The following is a 19,078-nucleotide window of genomic DNA, read 5'->3' on the forward strand; positions in this document are numbered from 1 at the left end:
GTAGATTTTAGCATAGATGGAAAAGCATACAGTTGATTGTTCTTAAGCCCCAGTAGGTCAGATCATGTCAGTGTTTCCAGAGTACGCCCAGAGTAAAGTTGGCTTTTAGCTGAGCCTTTGCTAAGAGGCAGCCAGTCCTGAAAAGGATTTATTTATTTATTTTGGCCTTGGTAATGTCTAAATGATGATAAGTACAAGTCTCTCTTAGCTAGCTGGAGTGGGTCCCACATGAATTGGTTGTGACCCCTAGAATCCAGAAACTCCAGTAGAGTTGGATAAGAATATTTTGTGGGGGAAATCTAATGTAACGCATGAAAATATAAAATATTAAATGTTCAGAAGTTTGTAATTTGCTGCTTTTTTTCATGAGTGGTTTTAATACTTCTGGTCCAGAGCCTAACTCCCTCTTTAGTGGTTTCAGTTTCTTGGGTGAATGTGAATTTTATAAGTTTTTTAAGAAAGGAAATTAAACATTAAAAGACTTTAAGTACTTTACTCTTTATATAATGTCACTAAGAAAAGCCAGGAAAATCAGGGTTGGCTTTTTTATTTGTTTATTTAATAAATATAATCTATTTTCCACCATTTTGTTTGTTATGGCTGTACCAAAGTACTTTTAAAAGTTAACATTTATTTTGATTTTGTTTTATTTCAGCAAATGTGCATAATAAGTTAACCTATCTCTATTCTTCATTGTGGGCTGGGGCAGTGTATAACATTTAGTTATTTTGGCATTTTGACACATAGGCGATTTAGTTTAATTCAGCATAATTTGATGCTCTCCACTTTATGATGCCTAACATATGAATAATGTTAAATAGATAAAATGCGCCCTGCTGAGTGTGAGCATTACTACAAGTTAGTGACGTAACTGACCTTAGCCAAGTGACCTAACCACTGTGGGCCTGGGTTTCCTTTTCTGTAAAATGAGTAGTTTGGGGTAAATGGTGTCCAAGAATCCTTGGAGCTCTGAATTTAAAAATCCCATGAGTCTGTATGCCTAATAGGTATGTGTCTACCTGATTCCTCCTCCTCTTCTTTTCTCTTTTTTTTAAATTAGGAAAAGAGGATGCTGGTGCACCAGTTACAAAAGACGAGAACACCTTCATGTCACAGGACACAAGAGCTTTACCAGAGAAGTCGCTGCAGAGATCAGCAAAGGTCTCTGCCTGTTTCCTTCACTTGTCTGGCTGGTAGCTGAGCTACCTGTTGGAGGCCTCTCATACAATTCAGTTAGGACTGTAGTTGGTCAGTTAATCAGAAAAGTCAGTGGAAGCAGGGAATCATAAAAAGTGAATCTTTTTCATAACTTTAAACATATATTCATTTGTCTGTCTTTGGATGAAGGGCCAAGGCCTTTTCTTCGCATGTGGGTATGTTTATTGAGGTTCTGCATTATCTTTTTCTGCATAAACTGCACTTGTAATGTGACATCTATGATTTCCAGTTTGATTTATTTAAAGTGGAGTGAGAGGGACTTCCCTGACGGTCTAGCGGTTAAGACTCCACGCTTCCACTGCAGGGGACACGGGTTTGATCCCTGGTTGGGGAAATAAGATCCTGCGTGCCGTGCGGCACGGCAATAAATGAATGAATGGAGTGAGAATTTAGGCACTGGTGAAGCAATATGAATGTAGACTCCTAGATTTTTGGTTTTTTGCTCCAATTTTTTTTATTGTTGTCATGACCATATCTAATTCAAAAGTAAGTTTTTAATAAGTATTTTTTAGTTTCTCCAAAGTATTTAATTTAGTTGTCCAGTAACAAAAGCAATTTGTTTTTTTGCGTAATTCAATTTTATTTTTTAATTATATATGCTAGGACTTCCCGGGTGGTGCAGTGGTTAAGAATCCACCTGCCAATGCAGGCGACATGGGTTTGAGCCCTGGTCTGGGAAGATCCCACATGCCGCAGAGCAACTAAGCCCGTGCGCCACAACTACTGAGCCTGTGCTCTAGAGCCTGTGTGCCACAACTACTGAAGCCCGCACACCTAGGGCATGCGCTCTGCAACAAGAGAAGCCACTGCAAGGAGAAGCCCGTGCACTACAACAAAGAGTAGCCCCCGCTCGCCACAACGAGAGAAAGCCTGTGCACAGCAACAAAGGCCCAACACAGCCAAAAATAAATAAAATTAAATCTTAAAAAAAAAATTATATATGCTAGTGACATATTCAGATATGAGATCAAACACAGCTGATCCTCGCTATGCAGGTAGCTCCTGGTGGAAGGAGTGGTGCAATGACAAAGGATGGAGTGTGTGATAGCATGAGGTTTTCCTTTACCAGAGGCATCCGCCAGCACGTGTAACCTGGGAATGCGGCATTGCCACTCAGTCTAGCAAGTTGGATAGGAGAGTGTCTCCTGCGTATCGACATGAGGAATTTCTAAATTATATTACATATATTTTACTCTCCCCTGCCAATTGCCCATTCAGTTATCTAGATCTTTATTTTAATAAGCATTTTGTATTATTATTATTTTTTTTTGCGGTACGTGGGGCTCTCACTGTTGTGGCCTCTCCTGTTGTGGAGCACAGGCTCCGGACGCGCAGGCTCAGCGGCCATGGCTCACGGGCCCAGCCGCTCCGCGGCATGTGGGATCTTCCCGGACCAGGGCACGAACCCGTGTCCCCCGCATTGGCAGGCGGACTCTCAACCACTGCGCCACCAGGGAAGCCCTCAGGAAGTCTTTAAACTTGTAAATTGCTGAGTCATAATGCTTTCTGGTTACTTAGGAATGAAGTGAACGGGGAGGGATAGGGGATGATTAGTGGTGGAATATTGGTTTCTGGAAGGGAAGACACCGACAAGGACCACATTGATTTCTTTTTTTTTTTTTTTTTTTTTTTTGCGGTACGCGGGCCTCTCACTGCCGTGGCCTCTCCCGTTGCGGAGCACAAGCTCCGGACGCACGGGCCCAGCCGCTCCGCAGCTTGTGGGATCTTCCCGGACCGGGGCACGAACCTGCGTCCCCTGCATCGGCAGGCGGACTCTCAACCACTGCGCCACCAGGGAAGCCCTTAATAAGCATTTTGAATACTAACCATATACTAGGCAATATGATAGGTGTGAAAGAGTATAATGAACGGAAAGATCGTGGGCTGGGTCTGGCTCACAAACTTGTGTTTTGCTTGACCTGTGCAATATTTAAAAATTTTGGCTTAGTAGCTTATACCAAAAAAAAAAAAAAGGAGTGTCAGGCTTCTGGCGTCTCTTGACGAAACAAAACATCCAGCAACAGTGGGCCACATTCTTAAATGACTTTGGTCAGAGCTGAGTAGAGGCAACCTCTGTCAGTGGAATTTGTGTTCTGCAATTTGCTGCTGCCCCCCAATGGTGCTTCCTCTCTTGCTATTTTTGGTTTTGGGGTTTATTTGTTTTTGTATAGTTTCTTAATGAATTCAATCTAAAATTACAAGGCAAAACTTACACTGTGGTAAAGTCATTTCTGTGACAGTTAACACATGAATCATGAGTAACGTCATGCTGATTTGTATACTTCTTGTTCTGTCGAACATTAAAACGAAGAGCATCAGACATGATGGCATAGATTCGTTTCTCCTTGCTCCTCTCCCCTAAGCACAGCTACAAATGCTGGACAATAATAAGAGACAACCAAAGGAGAATGCTGAAAGATGAAAAGAGGAAGGCAGACTAGTGAGGGACTCTAGGGCTAGAAGAACAACGTAGCAGCAGGGGACTTCACAAGCCCTCCACCAACAAAAGGGGACCCAGGCCCCGTGTTTCTGGATCCCAACCCCACAATAGAAGGTGGCTCAAGCAGACTCGTTCCTCACTCAGATCTAACAGGAGGCCCTCCAACAACACCAGGCAATCCCAGCAGCACCTGTAAGACAAATTGACTGGGATCTCTGCTGATGGCAAGTGGCCAGGAAAAGGGCGCTCCTTCCCCACCACACCTGAGACTTCTGTCCCTCATCAAGAGATGCCAGGCATCTGGGTGGCTTTGACAGCAGGGATCCTGCCAAAGAGGTGACCTAGCCCCAGAAGTCTCTTTGTCCCTATGGGCCTGAGACTCCCCTCCCCCACCCAGAGACACCTGGCATCCAGATGGCACTAGCAAGGGAGATCCTACCACAAGTATGTGGTCCAGGAAACCTCTTTATCCTCATGGGCCTGAGATGCCCCTCTCCCACTGAGAGATGCTGAGCAGCCAGGTAGCACCAGTAGAAGGGGGTGCCACTACACCCAAAACCCTAAGCGAGAAGTCTCTCTGTCTCTGCATGGATGTGGACCAGGATGTGCTCCTCACCCATATCAGAGAGACCAGCCAGGTGGCCAGCCCCTCAGCAGTACCAGCAGAAACTAGTGGGAGAGACTTGTCAACCAAACATATCAAAATAGCATTGCAAAGGCTCTGAAAACTAAAGTGTCACTGTAGCTACAGCCCACAAAAGTAGTCTGGGACCTGCATGCTCGCCCTAGACAGGGTGACTGCCTTCTAAAAGGCAAGATTTAAATAAGACCTTGAACCTGCTAACATTATAGCCAAAAGGTCCAGGATACATTAGAAAATCACCTTATACCAAGAACCAGGAAAATCACTACTTGAGTGAGGAACGACAGCTAACACCAAGTTGGTTGATGCCAACACCAAGATACTGCAGTTACCTGATAGCGATTTAAGATAGCCATCATAAATATGCTTCAATAGCAAGTAAAAATTCTCTTGAAACAAATGAGAAAACTGAAAGTCTCAGCAAGGAAATAGAAGTTATAAAAAGGGAACTAAATGGAAATTATAGAACTGAAAAATACAGCAACAAATGAAATACTTGCTGGATGGGCTCAGTAGTAGAGTAGAGGTGACTCAGCACAGAATTAGTTAACTTGAGGACCAATCAATAGAATTTACCCAATGTGAACAGAGAAAATACATTGAAAAAAAATGAACAGAGCCTTAGGAAGCCGTGGAACAGTAAAAAAGATCCAGCATTCAGATAATTGGAGTCCCAAAAGAAGGATCAAGAGAGTGGGGCTTAAAGAATAAATTATGCTGGGGACTTCCCTGGTGGTCCAGTGGTAAATAATCCGCCTTCCAATGCAGGGGACGTGGGTTTGATCCCTGGTCGGTGAACTAAGATCCCACGTGCCATGGGGCAGCTAAGCCCACGTGCCACAAACTACAGAGCCCACATACCCTGGAGCTAGCACGCCACAACTAGAGAGAGAAGAAAACCCGTAGGCCGCAACTAGAGAGAAGCCTGCGCGCCACAACAAAGAGCCTGTGCCACATGCCTCAACAAAGACCCTGCCTGCTGCAGCTAAGACCCTGCCTGCCGCAACGCAGCCAAAAAGGATACATTGTGCTGACTGGGAACAGGTTAAAAAAATACCTTAGAGCTTTTGAGGTCCTAGCAGCAGTTGTATAACATTAATGTGTGATGGTATGCATCTGTATGATTATAATTTTCTTCTTTTCTGGTGGACTCAGTAACTTGTGTTTAAGGTTAGAGAATAGCAGTGGCTGAATGGTTCCAGAATTGAGGATTTTTGGGGTAGGTGCAGTGGAACAACAAGAGGGATGAGGCATTTGATGACATACGTAACAGGACTTGAAGTGATGAAACATGGTGTCTCTGGCAGGTAGGAAAGGACTCAAGGCTAAGAAGTAGCTAACAGACATTGAGAGAAGGCAAGGGTCAAGGCACTAGTGGTCTTGATGTGGTGAAAAAGCCCGTGGAGGGGCACAGGAGAGTGAGAGCTGAATGATGGGTCAGTCCAAGATGATGTGTTTCTCTTGGTAGAAATAGCACGTACTTGTGCTATTGAATTTTTGCCTGGTGAAATGAGAGACTGGGTTTAATCTTGGAAAGAAGGAAGGTTAAAAGGTTTCAGCATTTGAAGGCATTAAAGAAGTTATTTACGTTTAATAACATTTTAAAATAAACAACTATTGTATTGTTCACCTGAGATACTGGTATAGTTCATGTGAGAAAAATGTAATGCAGACCAAATACCTGGAGCTGTACTTCCCTGCTGGAGTTTTACATATTTTTTTGAGACATAGGTCTTGGTTTTAAAAGCACTTTCATCTAATTAATCTGTGTATTGCTTAGTTTTCCTTGGGTGTATGTGCTCGCTGGCTTCAGTTGTTACAACTTAAATATAGATAACTTAGTCACAGAGCCTCACTGAGAGGTACTTCATTTAGACTTAGAAAAACTGCTGGACCCAGATAGTTGACCAAATAACATTCTACTGACTTCTCCCAACTGTTATCCAGTCCTACAGATAAACAGCATTGACTATATCTTTGGTATTTTCAGGTGGTTTACATCTTGGAAAAAAAACATTCCCGTGCAGCGACTGGCTTCCTCAAACTCTTGGCCGATAAGAACAGTGAACTGTTTAGGAAGTATGCCCTGTTTTCTCCCTCGGACCACCGGGTGCCTAGAATTTATGTACCTCTCAAGGACTGTCCCCAGGACTTTGTGACCCGGCCTAAAGATTATGCCAACACGCTGTTCATCTGCCGCATTGTGGACTGGAAGGAAGACAGCAACTTTGCCCTGGGGTAGGTGACCTCTGGCGAGAAAAACCACAGATCCCAGACGGAACTTGGTTTAGGTAGCATTTACGTAAGCATTTTTGTGTGTATTTTAATTATTATTTCTTCATTAAAGCATGCGTACTAGGCGTGGTTCTTCAGAAATCACCCTTAGCTACCACAGCTGGCCACCTATAGGTTCCTTGAACTGCCAGGCAATCACCTCTTTTGTTTGTTTTTTGGCATAAAACATAAGCACATTCTGAACCTCTGCTTATTTCCTGTTATGTTATGAATCCTGTTTGTAGTTGTGAACTTGCAAAGAATTCACTGTATCAAACAATCAGACCCCTCCTTTCAGACACCGGTGTTAAAATATGTGAAATTCCAGGCGTATTCATGGGACCTCAGTCCCCCATGCTTTAAAATATGAAAGTAAAGGTATGTTTGAATGATGTGCTTTTTTGGTATTGATCCTTCAGAGGTTTCACTTGTGGCATTAAACATTAAATTACCCTACTGTAAACAGGGAAAGGTACCATGTTTTTAGGGAAGCTTTTAGAAACCAGTCTAACTTAAATATAGATTATATAGCCACAGAGCATCATGGATAGCCATTTCCTTGTAATCTGAAGAAACTGCTGGACCTAGCTGTTTGATCAAATGCTGTGCCTGTTTCCTTCTTACAATTGGTATTCATTTTGAAAGAGAAGTTGTAGTAAGTTTTAGCTATATCTGTAGCCCTTTATTATAGATGGTGTCTGGTTTATGCTTAGGTTTCATTTTAGGAAATGAAAATAAAGGCATACAAGCTAGAAAAATTTGCTCTGATACTACTTTTAGTCTAATTGGGTGACTTGCTTGTTGGTCATCTAACTTGTGCAGGATGAACCCTCCTGGGAATGTTCCGTGGTTATGAGTGCCGACACTGAATGGATGGCCACGATGTGCTGCTTTGATGAGGTTTATTCTCTGCTTAGCCTTTTATGGTTAGTGAAGTAAACCAAATCAAATCTGTGTGTCCTAATGCAATTTAAGAAATACTATCCTGGGCCACTTTCTCAGTGCTATGAAGATCACTGTGATTTATATGATCTCAGAGCCACTCAGGAACAGTTGCACTTTCTTTTTTGCTCTCAAGTGGTGGGATTGCAATGTCATCATTTTGAAGCCTAACTCATTATCCAAAAGTGACGTCAACCCCTTGAGCCCTAAATAGCCCTTCTCAGCGGCTTGCCAGTTTCTCACCATCCACTCAAAAGGCTTGATAATGGCTGTGCCACCTGGCCCCTGGTGATTGTGCCCACCACACTGTGCTTGGCAGTGAAAAGGGAACACTTTCACATCAAGGCAGGAAATCCAGCCTTGTCTTTTATCTGCCTTTCTGTCATATCCCATTGTGTATACTTGATTGGGCTGTTTCCTTAGTTTTTGAGCTGTAAGGGTGTAGTCAGGAAATCTTCACAGAATGAGTTTCTCTTATTACTCAGATGGCCCTTCAGGTGCTTTTTTGTTTTGTTTTGTTTTTACAGATCCTCCCTTACTTCATCAAGAAGTCTTTTCTTGTGGGTAAAGTACAACAATAATCAAAAAAGGAGTCAGGCCTTTGAAGCAGCAAGGACATTCTCTGAATCTAAAGAAAGACTATTTTAAAATAATAACCATATATTAATCATCTATTTTTCAAAATGCAAAAGTTTGAAGATTCTCATACTTAGATGGAAAGTTGTGCTTTTTCTCGACCTTTTTACTATTAAGACATTAAAAATTGTCTTTTATGGAAATAAGCCTTTTAAAATCCTTGTGGAAAAGAGAAAATTTATCTCAAGAAATAAAATGTGGCGGGTCTTCATGGTGAAGTTCTCAGCTGACGTCTGTCTCGTGGGGGGTGCGCGCTGCAGCTGTTGCCTGTTGGGGGTCGCCTGGCTCTTTTGTTCTGGCTATCTGTTACTGATCTTTAGGAGCTGAGGTCACCGTTTCCCAGTCAGAACATGCCGTGCTGTGACCGCTTGGGTTTCCTCTCTCATCTTTGCCAGGTTCTGACCCGGAGCGTGAAGGTAGTACTTGCTCTGGGTATGAATGTGAAAGCATAGAAACCACGCCTAAAAGCCAAGTTTAACCGAAGCGCCTTTCTTTTGAATCTCTTCCCTGCCCCAACACTCTGCCCTTAAAAATTATTGAACTTCTGCCTATATAATTGCTACTGATTATTCAAGTCCAAAGTCATTTACTTCTTCTGTAGTTAAATTCAGTTCACAAAGACAGGTGTTAATCATATGTGTAAGTCACTGCTGTATTATGTGAGAAATACAAAGGTAAACAAGCTGTGGTTTCTTTATTTAAAGAAATGATAACCTAATGCAGAAGGAGTTTACATAAATGTCACAGGATTAATTTGATTCTAAGAAATGGAATCCTACTTGATCTAATTTAAATAAAAGTGGTGATTAATATAAGACATTGGTGGTTCACCTAAAACCCAGGACAGTAAGCGTAGGCAGGTCTCATGAGGAGCTCAGAACTAACACGGTGGCAAAGGAGTCACAGCTTCTCTCTCAACCACCCTGACCGGTCCAGCCACCACATGGTATCTTTTCTCTCCCCCTTTCTGCACATGAGTTGTATTAGTCTGCTTTTTTCTACACAGGAGCCATTTACCTGCTTGATAGCATACATGGCCCCCAAATGGTACTGCCAGTCCTCTGCAGGTCACACACTGTAGTCTAGAGCACAATGCAGAATTCCTAGGGTAGAAGATCTTTATTGGTCTATTGAGACAGTTATTTGCCTAATAGTTGTATACAGAGGTAGGGGTCCGAGGTCCTGCGATCCACTGCCCCGTTATCAGGGACTGGGGGACTCAACTCCCTGGCAAAGAGTGTGGGTAAAGCAGCTGGACTGTCTCTCTGAGCTCTAGCTGTGGTACAAAGCAGAGTGTTGTAAGCTCTTCCATAGGAATAAAATAATTTTCTGGAAGCTTAGAGGAGGTGGATGAAGGGGGAAATCCAGGGTTGTTTCTGGGAGAGTGGAAGCCTGTTTGCTAAAAGATCACTCTGATTCAGAGTCCAGAGTGGGTGGGAAGGGTCATGACTGAAAGCAAGCAGTAGGCTGTCACACTAAGATGAGATGGGAGAACCTGAAGTAAAGGAGCTGCAGTGAGGGAAGCAAAAGGAATGAAAAGAGTCAGGGGAGACGAAGAAGGTAGATTTTCTCAGACATGGTAACCAATGGGAAGAGGGGCATGAAAGAGAAAGACAGAACCTTGAATGAACTATCAGGCCTCTGACTTGCGTGATTGGTTAGATGATGACATTTAATCACGATTCATCAAGGACAACTTCATCTCCTACTGTTCCCTTCACTTATGCCTCATTACTTGCCATTTCATTGCTAACTGTGTTCCTAGCTCCAGACTTTTGCACACTACACTTCCTTTCCCAGCAGCGGCTTTCTTCTCTCCCCAGTGTTTATTTAGTGAAATACTCAACTTTTAAACTTAACTCAGTCGTCTACTCAGAAAATGTTCCCTGACTGAGTCCTCCGTCATGGGTGCTCCCATAGTTTCTAATAATACCACTCTTAAAGCTCTCATCTGTTTGTATTGTAATTGCTTACGTAAGTTATTTACTTGGCCATGAACTTCTTTAGGACAAGGATACTCAGTGAATGTTTGCTGGCTGGTCAGATGGGTAGATGAGAATGATTTGATGACCCCAGGTTCTTCAGCCATGTTGACTAGGAAGATGTTGTACCATAAATCAAGCTAGAAAACACAGGAGTGGTTTAGAACAGAAAGTGATGAGAACCAGGTTCTATGGTTTCAAAATCAACACTTGATAACTATATACAGTCAGTATATAACTGTGGGTGGAGAACCCCACATTTAGAATCTTTAACAAAAACATTAAGTAGCATGTGCATATTAATAGAATGTATAATTTCAGTAGCTTTGGAAGGGGCCTTCAGGAGGCCATCAGTCTTGGTGCCCCCTTCAGTGTAAGCATTGCTTCTCTGGCACTCCCAGTGGCACTTTGGTGCCTCCAGTTAAGGGAAGCCTAAAGAGAATTATAGTACTAGAGACCTCTAGTTGTTACAAGTTAATTTTTATCTTGTTCTTGGAATTGCCATGAGAGATTTCAGTTGAACCTTATTCATCTCTATACATTACATGCCACACTTTGATGAACCTTAGTCCTGTAATGCTATCAAAAATCTAAAAGTAGTCTGTTCTTAGTGAACCCTTACTGGCTTTTCGGGGTCACTGCTTTTTGTTATGCATCACAACGTATTTAGTATTTTTTACATTTAGTACTAGATTCTTGTCCAAGATACTTAAAAAGCCACATTGGCTTCCTTGCTGAAATGATTTGTAATTATATAATCAGACTTATAGTTTTAAGAGCTTCTCAACTCTCTTAAATCATCCTTCCCTTTAGAAACTCTTGCAGTGGAATTCATGCTTATACTTTCTCAGACCTTTGTGAAATCTGCTATCCTAAAGTATAGAGTTTACAGTCCCATCCTTCTCTTCCAGGATGTCATGCACATGGAGATATCAAGGTCACTTTCTCCTAGATTTATCATGGTTTCTTCTTCTGGAATATTTAAGGATAAATCTTGAAGAAAATGGAAAAGTTTTACAGCAGCTACTGTGAAAAACATAATAGTGTTTCTTGGCAACACTGAAGACTAACTAAAGATCTATGACATGAATTGACCTAGAGCAAACTGACATATTTATATTACTTTCTCTAGCAAACTTTGGTAGCTTTAAGGGATGGGAAGGAGGAAAATGAATAGGTCAATGCATGTCTAGCAGGGTTGAGAAATTTTTGGTTGAACGTGGATTGTCTAGGCTTGATGTCATAGTACTGCTCATTTTAAGAGAATGAAGGATAGCAGCTTCCATTGGAGAGAGTGACTGGGTGAGGTGAAAGGAGAGGAAAGGAAGTTCTGATTGACGATGTGTGTGGTGGGGAAGAAGTGGCTGATGGGTAAGGGGGTCTGTTCTGGTATCTTCTTCAGCTCCCACCTTTGCACCTATAAGGTGTCAGTAATCAGAAATATTTGTTGACTAATAGAAGCAAATACTTTTACTATTCCATTCAGGTTTGATTGATACCGAATTTCTTATGAGGTAGATATGAATTGGGGAGATGGTCATTAAATTACATTAAACTGTGTTTAGGAAAAAGAAACAGTAACTAGGTTGGTAGAAAAAACAAACAGGATAAGTTAGTTTGTTTCATTGAGGCGTAGCCTACAAGATTTGCAAATTGAAAAATAGCTCTAGCTAGTCCTTCCCCCTGTGCAAAGAGTATTTCACCTTTTCAAGAGAATGTTCGTATCTGAAGACTCTTCTGAGGAAGAGGCTGTGTTATGTAATCCTAAAAACTTGTATTACCAAACTTAGACTTTATAAGTCCTTTTCGGGGGGGTATGGCTCTAGCTTGGCTGGTAGACAAAAAGCAAATCAGGCTGAGGAGGGGGCTCTTTTTTTGTGACTGTTGGGCTCCACCTGGTGGCCTGGAACGATCCGCTTTGGTAAAAGCTAATGTCTTCAACATTGAGAGCATCTTGGTCAAAACAGAGCAAAAGTAAAAGGAATGGAGGAGAGTGGTCTTGATGCAGGCTTTGGTTCCAAATTGTTCCTTCCTTGTACCGTGTGCAGTGATGAACCCTTCTTCCATGGTTGTCAGCTTCATCATCCGCAGTCTTCTTGAAAATATTATTTTAAAGTATTAGAGAACCGTAGCTACCATCAGCCTTCTCTTTTACTCCTTAAAAGCTTTCAGCCTCCTCTTTGCTCCCTTCACATTGACATTAAACTCTTCACTCTCAATCTTTAGGGCCTTCCCTAAAATCAGTCAGTGTTACTGAGCCTTGCTTCTCTTCCACATTCTGTCATCACTGATCTGCCCACACTTTTTTTTTTAAAGTCCCCAATTCCTTACTTGCTGCCTTCTGCTGCATCATAATACTGAGCCAGAAAAAGGGAAACAATATGTTCTTTCCTCCTGATTATAGAAAATAACACGTAAAATATACAGCTCAAGTATTTGCCATACTTTGTTTTCACTGCGTATTTTTACTGAAGTTCTGGGTGTGGCCATGTTTGATTGTTCTCCACTTGCAGGTTCTCAGGGATCTGATATACCATTGTATCTGTTTGCATGGGGTTTCCAACATAGGCCAATATGCATGAAAGCATTTATATGAGAGCAATAATGATAGTGATAATCACTCCAAGAATGTATGACTGCCTTCCCGCGTATAGCCTAGTTTTAAGGCTAAAACTTTATGATGCTATGTGGTAGAGGAAGGAGGATGAATGGCTTGCAACACTAATGTTGACTGTTAAGTGTTCCTATTTTCTTCAAGGCACAGAGACCAATTCGAAGGACTTTCCTGTCTTAATTTCTTCTGTCTGTAGTTGGCCCCTTCCCTCAGTAAGGTTTTTACTAGCACATCATGCAGAACAGTGGACCTAATGCTCATTTGTTGAGAATGTTTGCACATACACACAACTCCCAAGTGTAAGAAGCTGGGAACGTTTCAGCACTGTCCTGATTAATCTTACAGTAGGACCCAGTTGTAACAGCATAGATTGTGAATGGGAACAGTATTTGTGGAGAAACTCTGATGAGTGAAAAAAATTGAGGTAGTGATCATTATAAATTATTCTAATGAGGAAAACTTTCTATCTCACAACTATTTGTTATTGCAGTATCAAAATTTTTAAAAAAATTGCATTTTTTCCAATACATACTCATTATATATTTGATACTAAAATTATTTAAAATATGTGCTATAGAAAGTGAATATTTTCCAGAATTTCATCCCCTGAAATAATCACTATTAAGGGTTGGGTATATATTTGTCTAAAATATTGTTTTAAAATATTTATTGGACTTCCCTGGTGGTGCAGTGGTTAAGAATCTGCCTGCCAATGCAGGGGACACAGGTTTGAGCCCTGGTCCAGGAAGATCCCAGGAAGTAGTTGTGGGGCACTGGCGGAGCAACTAAGCCCGTGTGCCACGACTACTGAGCCTGCGCTCTAGAGCCTGTGAGCCACAACTGCTGAGCCCGCGTGCCACAACTACTGAAGCCCGCACGCCTAGAGCCCGTGCTCTGCTACAAGAGAAGCCACCGCAGTGAGAAGCCCGCGCACCACGACAAAGACTAGCCCCCGCTCTCCACAACTAGAGAAAACCCGCGCACAGTAACAAAGACCCAATGCAGACATACATACATAAAGAAATAAATAAAATGAGGTTTCCTTTATTAAAAAAAATTTATTAATATTTATTGCAAAGTATGTTTCACAGATAAAAGAATACATGTAACACTAAAGTGATTTTTGAATTCTTGTATTTAAACCAACCCTTGAACTCACCACCCAGATTAAGAAATCTGTCACAATACTATTGAAGCTCCCTGTGTGTTCCTCTCTGTCCTAACCCCTAATTTTTTCCCAGGAGGTAACCACTGTCTCAGACATCTACCTTTCTTTATAATTTACCCATATTTATATCCCTGAAAGTGTTAGTTTTGCTTGTTTTCGAACTTTATAAAAAATACCATGCTACGCAGATTCTTCTGCGACTTGCTTTTTTTTCATTTAACATTATGTTTCCAAGATATATTCATATATTTCATTCATTTTAATTCATAATATTTCTATTTCCTGAAATATACTATAATTTGTTTATCTAGCGGTGCATATTTGGGTTGAACTGAAGGTGTTGCTATTATAAACAATGCTCCTATGAACATTCCAGTGCTTACTAACTGGTTTCTCTAGACTCTACTTAAGAGTAAAATTACTGCATCATCTGTGATACATATGTGCATGTTTAACTTTACAACTTTACAGCCAAATCATTTTCCAAAGTGGCTCTACCCATTTTTAGTCCTACCAGCAGTGTTTAAATTCCATTGCTTCACATTCTTATCAACATGTGATATTGTTAGACTCTTCAGTTTTTGCCAAACAAGTGGATGTAAAATGGTATCTCACTGTGATTTCAATTTGTATTTTCCTAATTACTGATGAGATTGCGCACCTTTTCATATATTTATGGTCATTATGTTTCCTCTCCTAGAGATTATCTTTAATGTTTTTACTCATTTTTTTCACAGTTAATTTTTTGTTTTGATAATTTAGATTTCGAATTGCAAAAATGGTACAGAGAGTTCCTGTATCCCCTTTACGCAGCTTCTCCTTATGTGAACATCTTTGTATTATCATAGAATATTTACCAAAACTAAAACATTAACTTTGGTACAATACTGTTAAATAAAGTGTCGAATTTATTCAGATCTTATCAGGTTTTCCACTAACCTCCTTTTTCTGTTTGAGCATCTGGTCCAGGATCCTACATTGCAGTTGTCATGTCACTGTAGTTTTTCCAATTTGTGATAATTCCTCAGCCTTGTCTTTCATGACCTTGACACTTTTGAAGAGTACTGGTCAGTGATTTTGAATGTTTCTCAGTTTGGGTTTGTCTAATGTCTTCTCATGATTAGACTGAGATTAAGCATTATTGGGAAGGATACCACAAAGTGATGTACATCATATCAGGGGGTACGTGATATCAGTATGTATACTGGTGAAGTTAACCTTGATCACTTGGCTAAGATGATATCTGCCAGAGTTCCTAACTTACTATTTTCCCTTGTAAATATTATACTATATTCTGGGAGATATTTTTTGAAACTCTGCAATTCTCTTTTTGCTTAAACTTTCACTCACTCATTTTAGCATTCTTTTTTAATTGGGGTGTTTGTCATTTGATTTTTTTTTGAGTTTAAAAAAATATTCTAGAAAGTAGTCTTTTAGCAGTTAATAATATGGAAAATATCTTTTCCTTGGTTTAAGAGTTGTCTTTTCATGTTGTTAATGTTAACTTCTGAAGAACAGACACCTTAAGTTGCATTTTCTAACTTTTTGGTGCTGGTATATAAAATTACAGTTAATTTTTGTATATTAATTCTTTATCCAGACACCTTGCTAAATCCCCTTATTAATTTTAATACTTTGGGTATAGTTTCCTTTGGATTTTTAATGTAGATAATCATATCATTGGTAAACAGATTTGTTTCTTCAATTCAAATCCCTAAAACTTTTATTTCTTTTTCAAATCTTCCTGAACTGGCAACTCACAATTGGGAAGGAGATATTTTCCACACAAATGAGTAATGACAGTTCAATTTTGAGTGAAAGCAGTAGTAGCAGGCATTTTTTTCTTGTTCCTGATTTTTTTGATATTAGTATTAATAACTTTGCTAACGTGGCAGCTGGTTATTAAAGGACTCAAGTGTTTACCTAGATCCATGTTTTGGGTTTTATTTATTTTTTTTACCATCTTCAGTTTTCTTAGTTTTCCTCTGGAGTTTCAAGGAGGAACAGAATGCCTTTTTTCCAGGCTCAAGAGCATTAATTTGTTTATTTATTTATTCAACCATCATGTATTGGGCACTTAAGATGAACAAGCATCAGTGTAAGATACAGAAACAAAGAAATGTTTATTCTCTTTAGGATGATTCTCCTCATCTATAATAAATAAGAGATGTACAATACCTAAACCACATTTACACAGCTAGAAAGAGGCATGTGCCAGAAAGGAGATATAATCAAAGGAGAGTGATAATACTGAGGAGAGAGATCTGCCCTGGGGAAGGGATGACTTCTTGGTCTTTCATGAAGGTGAAATGAGCTTGTTTTATTTTGGGGGGGCCTGGTTCAACATGGAGATCATAAAGGGAGCGGCTTTAAGATAGAAATACATTGCTTAAGGAAGGAGCCATTAATAGTATTTTTATGCTCTAGAACCAGCCGTACCATGTCAGTGTGTACTGAATATCTACAAGACATATGATGTGAACAGTCCTGAGATTTTATTTTTGGTAGTAAGAGCTTTATATTTTCTGTTGCAGAGGGAAGGGAAGGAAAGGAAAGTTTGCTTCTCATGGAAGATATTTTAAAATATTTTTATATTAGTTAGGATGCTTTTAGCACCAAGTGATAGAAAACCCTGACCCAAAGTGACTTAAATAATAAGGGAATATATTATCTCACATAAGTGGGAGTCCAGAGGTTGTGCAGGCTTCAGGCCTAGTATAGTCAGTGACTTGATATTATCAGATTGCCCTTTGCTGTTTTCAGTGATCTAGCAGTGGATTCTCTATGGCCGTGAAGATGGCTGCCAGTGTGCTCAAGCTGCATGCTTTCTTGATCACATCAAACAAGGAAGGGGGAGATTCTATCCACCAACCATGATATCGATTATGGTCTCCAGGGGAGCTATGCTCTGACTTTATTAGAATAATGAAGATCTGAAGGTGAGATGAGTTCCCTCTATGAAGAAGATTAGGTTTCTATTAGGAAGGAGGAAGAGGGGATTGAATGTTGGTTAGGCAACCAGCAGCACTGGGCACCACAGTTTCATTATAATAAATGTTTCTATAATTTTTAAATTAAAAATGTTACAACATTAAAGGAAGTTTAGAAAATAGAGAAAATAGTCACTCATAATCCTTTTTCTCTAAAAAAAAATTAACACCATTCCCTTTTAATCTTTTCATAAATTTTACATGGTTAAATTATACTATTCCTAAATACATTTTATTCTTTTTACTTTATGTCATAGCCATTTTTATGTTGCTGCATCTTCAAAATTATTATTATTATTATTAATTTATTTTTGCAGTACATGGGCCTCTCACTGCTGTGGCCTCTCCTGTTGCGGAGCACAGGCTCCGGACACGCAGGCTCAGCGGCCATGGCTCACGGGCCCAGCCGCTCCGCAGCATGTGGGATCTTCCCGGACCGGGGCACGAAACTGTGTCCCCTGCATCGGCAGGCGGACCCCCAACCACTGCGCCACAAGGGAAGCCCCTCAAAATTATTTTTTAAATGCGTAATAATCAGTTGAACAAATATACCATTGTTCAGTTTATCATTTGAAATCTAGATAACTTCTTTTACTCATTCGTCTCAGTTTTATTTTTTAGAACAGTTTTATATTTACAGAAAAATTGTCAAGATGGTACAGAGTTCTCATATACCCCCGCACCTAGTTTCCCCTATTGTTAACATGTAGTACATGTTAACAATAGTAGTTAACATGTAGTACAGTTAATGAACCAAAACTAATATGTTATTATTAACTAGGGTGCATACCTTTATTCAGAAATCCTTGATTTACAAAAAATCTAACGTCCCTTTTCTGTTCAGGGCTCCCATTTAGAATACCTGTATATCACATTTAGTTGTCATGTCTCTTTAGGGTCCTCTTGGCTGTGAGAGTTTCCAAGTTATTTGGTTTTTTAGAATTCTTTATCAATAATAACTTTTATTTTTATTTTTTTTAAATTAATTAATTAATTTATTTTTGGCTGTGTTGGGTCTTCGTTGCTGTGCCCGGGCTTTCTCTAGTTGGGGCGAGCAGGGGCTACTCTTAGTTGTGGTGTGCGGGCTTCTTACTGCGGTGGCTTCTCTTGTTGCGGAGCACAGGCTCTAGGCCCGCGGGCTTCAGTAGTTGTGTCTCGCGGGCTCTAGAGAGCAGGCTCAGGAGTTGTAGCACACAGGCTTAGTTGCTCTGCGGCATGTGGGATCTTCCTGGACCAGGCCTTGAACCCGTGTCGAACCCGTGTCCCGTGCATTGGCAGGCGGATTCTTAACCACTGTGCCACCAGGGAAGTCCCCCAAGTTATTTTTGAAGGACATATTTTAGTGCAGAGTAGGTTGCTTTTTAAGAGAATTGGGCATTTTTAAAATTTATTTATTTATTTATTGGCTGCATTGGGTCTTCGTTGCTGCACGCAGGCTTTCTCTAGTTGCAGCAAGCAGGGGCTACTCTTCGTTGTGGTGCGTGGGCTTCTCATTGTAGTGGCTTCTCTTGTTGCAGGGCACGGGCTCTAGGCGCGTGGGCTTCAGTAGCTGTGGCTCGTGGACTCTAGAGCGCAGGCTCAGTAGTTGTGGCGCACGGGCTTGGTTGCTCTGCGGCATGTGAGATCTTCCCGGACCAGGGATTGAACCCGTGTCCCCTGCATTGGCAGGCGGATTCTTATCCCCTGCGCTACCAGGGAAGCCCCTGGCCAAACATTTTGATGCGACATTGAATCATAGTTGTCCTAAAGCAGCTGTTAACCATCTTTTCAGACAGTGAATAGAAGACAGAAACTGCTTAGGAAGTTGTAATATTTGAACTGTAACACATGAAAGGGAAAGTTACTTTCAGTATTCATTTAAAATAAAATTTACACTGAAATAAAAATATAAAACAAATCCTTCTGTAAGAGAAATACACAATGTGTAAGTCAGTTCCTTACTAGCTTCTGCTTTTGTTTAGATCCCAAGTTATTTTGGTTTTTAGAGTGATTGCAGAATTTATAAGTAGACAGCGTATGATTCTTTCTGGGGCATCTAAGGTCTGAATACATGAGCTCTTATTGCTGACCTGTTAGATTTTTATCTCCTGCAAGCTATCTAGTCTATGCTACTATCAAATGCATCTTGAGTGAAAACCTATAATAAATTTATTTAAATACGATATTTGAGA

The 19,078-nt window shown here is 40.5% G+C and overlaps 1 protein-coding gene across 1 annotated transcript in view; it reads left to right on the forward strand.

Moving 5' to 3' along the window:
- The window catches only part of DIS3L2 (DIS3 like 3'-5' exoribonuclease 2), a 374,099-nt gene that overhangs the window by 153,937 nt on the left and 201,084 nt on the right, over positions 1 to 19,078 (forward strand). Inside the window, exons 7-8 of the mRNA XM_079923917.1 lie at positions 1,061 to 1,161; positions 6,292 to 6,539. Coding sequence (XP_079780043.1) covers positions 1,061 to 1,161; positions 6,292 to 6,539 — 349 coding nt within the window. The remainder of the gene's footprint in view (positions 1 to 1,060; positions 1,162 to 6,291; positions 6,540 to 19,078) is intronic.

The sequence above is a fragment of the Stenella coeruleoalba genome, assembly GCF_951394435.1.
Source record: "Stenella coeruleoalba genome assembly, chromosome: 6".
Taxonomy (NCBI): Eukaryota; Metazoa; Chordata; class Mammalia; order Artiodactyla; family Delphinidae; genus Stenella; species Stenella coeruleoalba.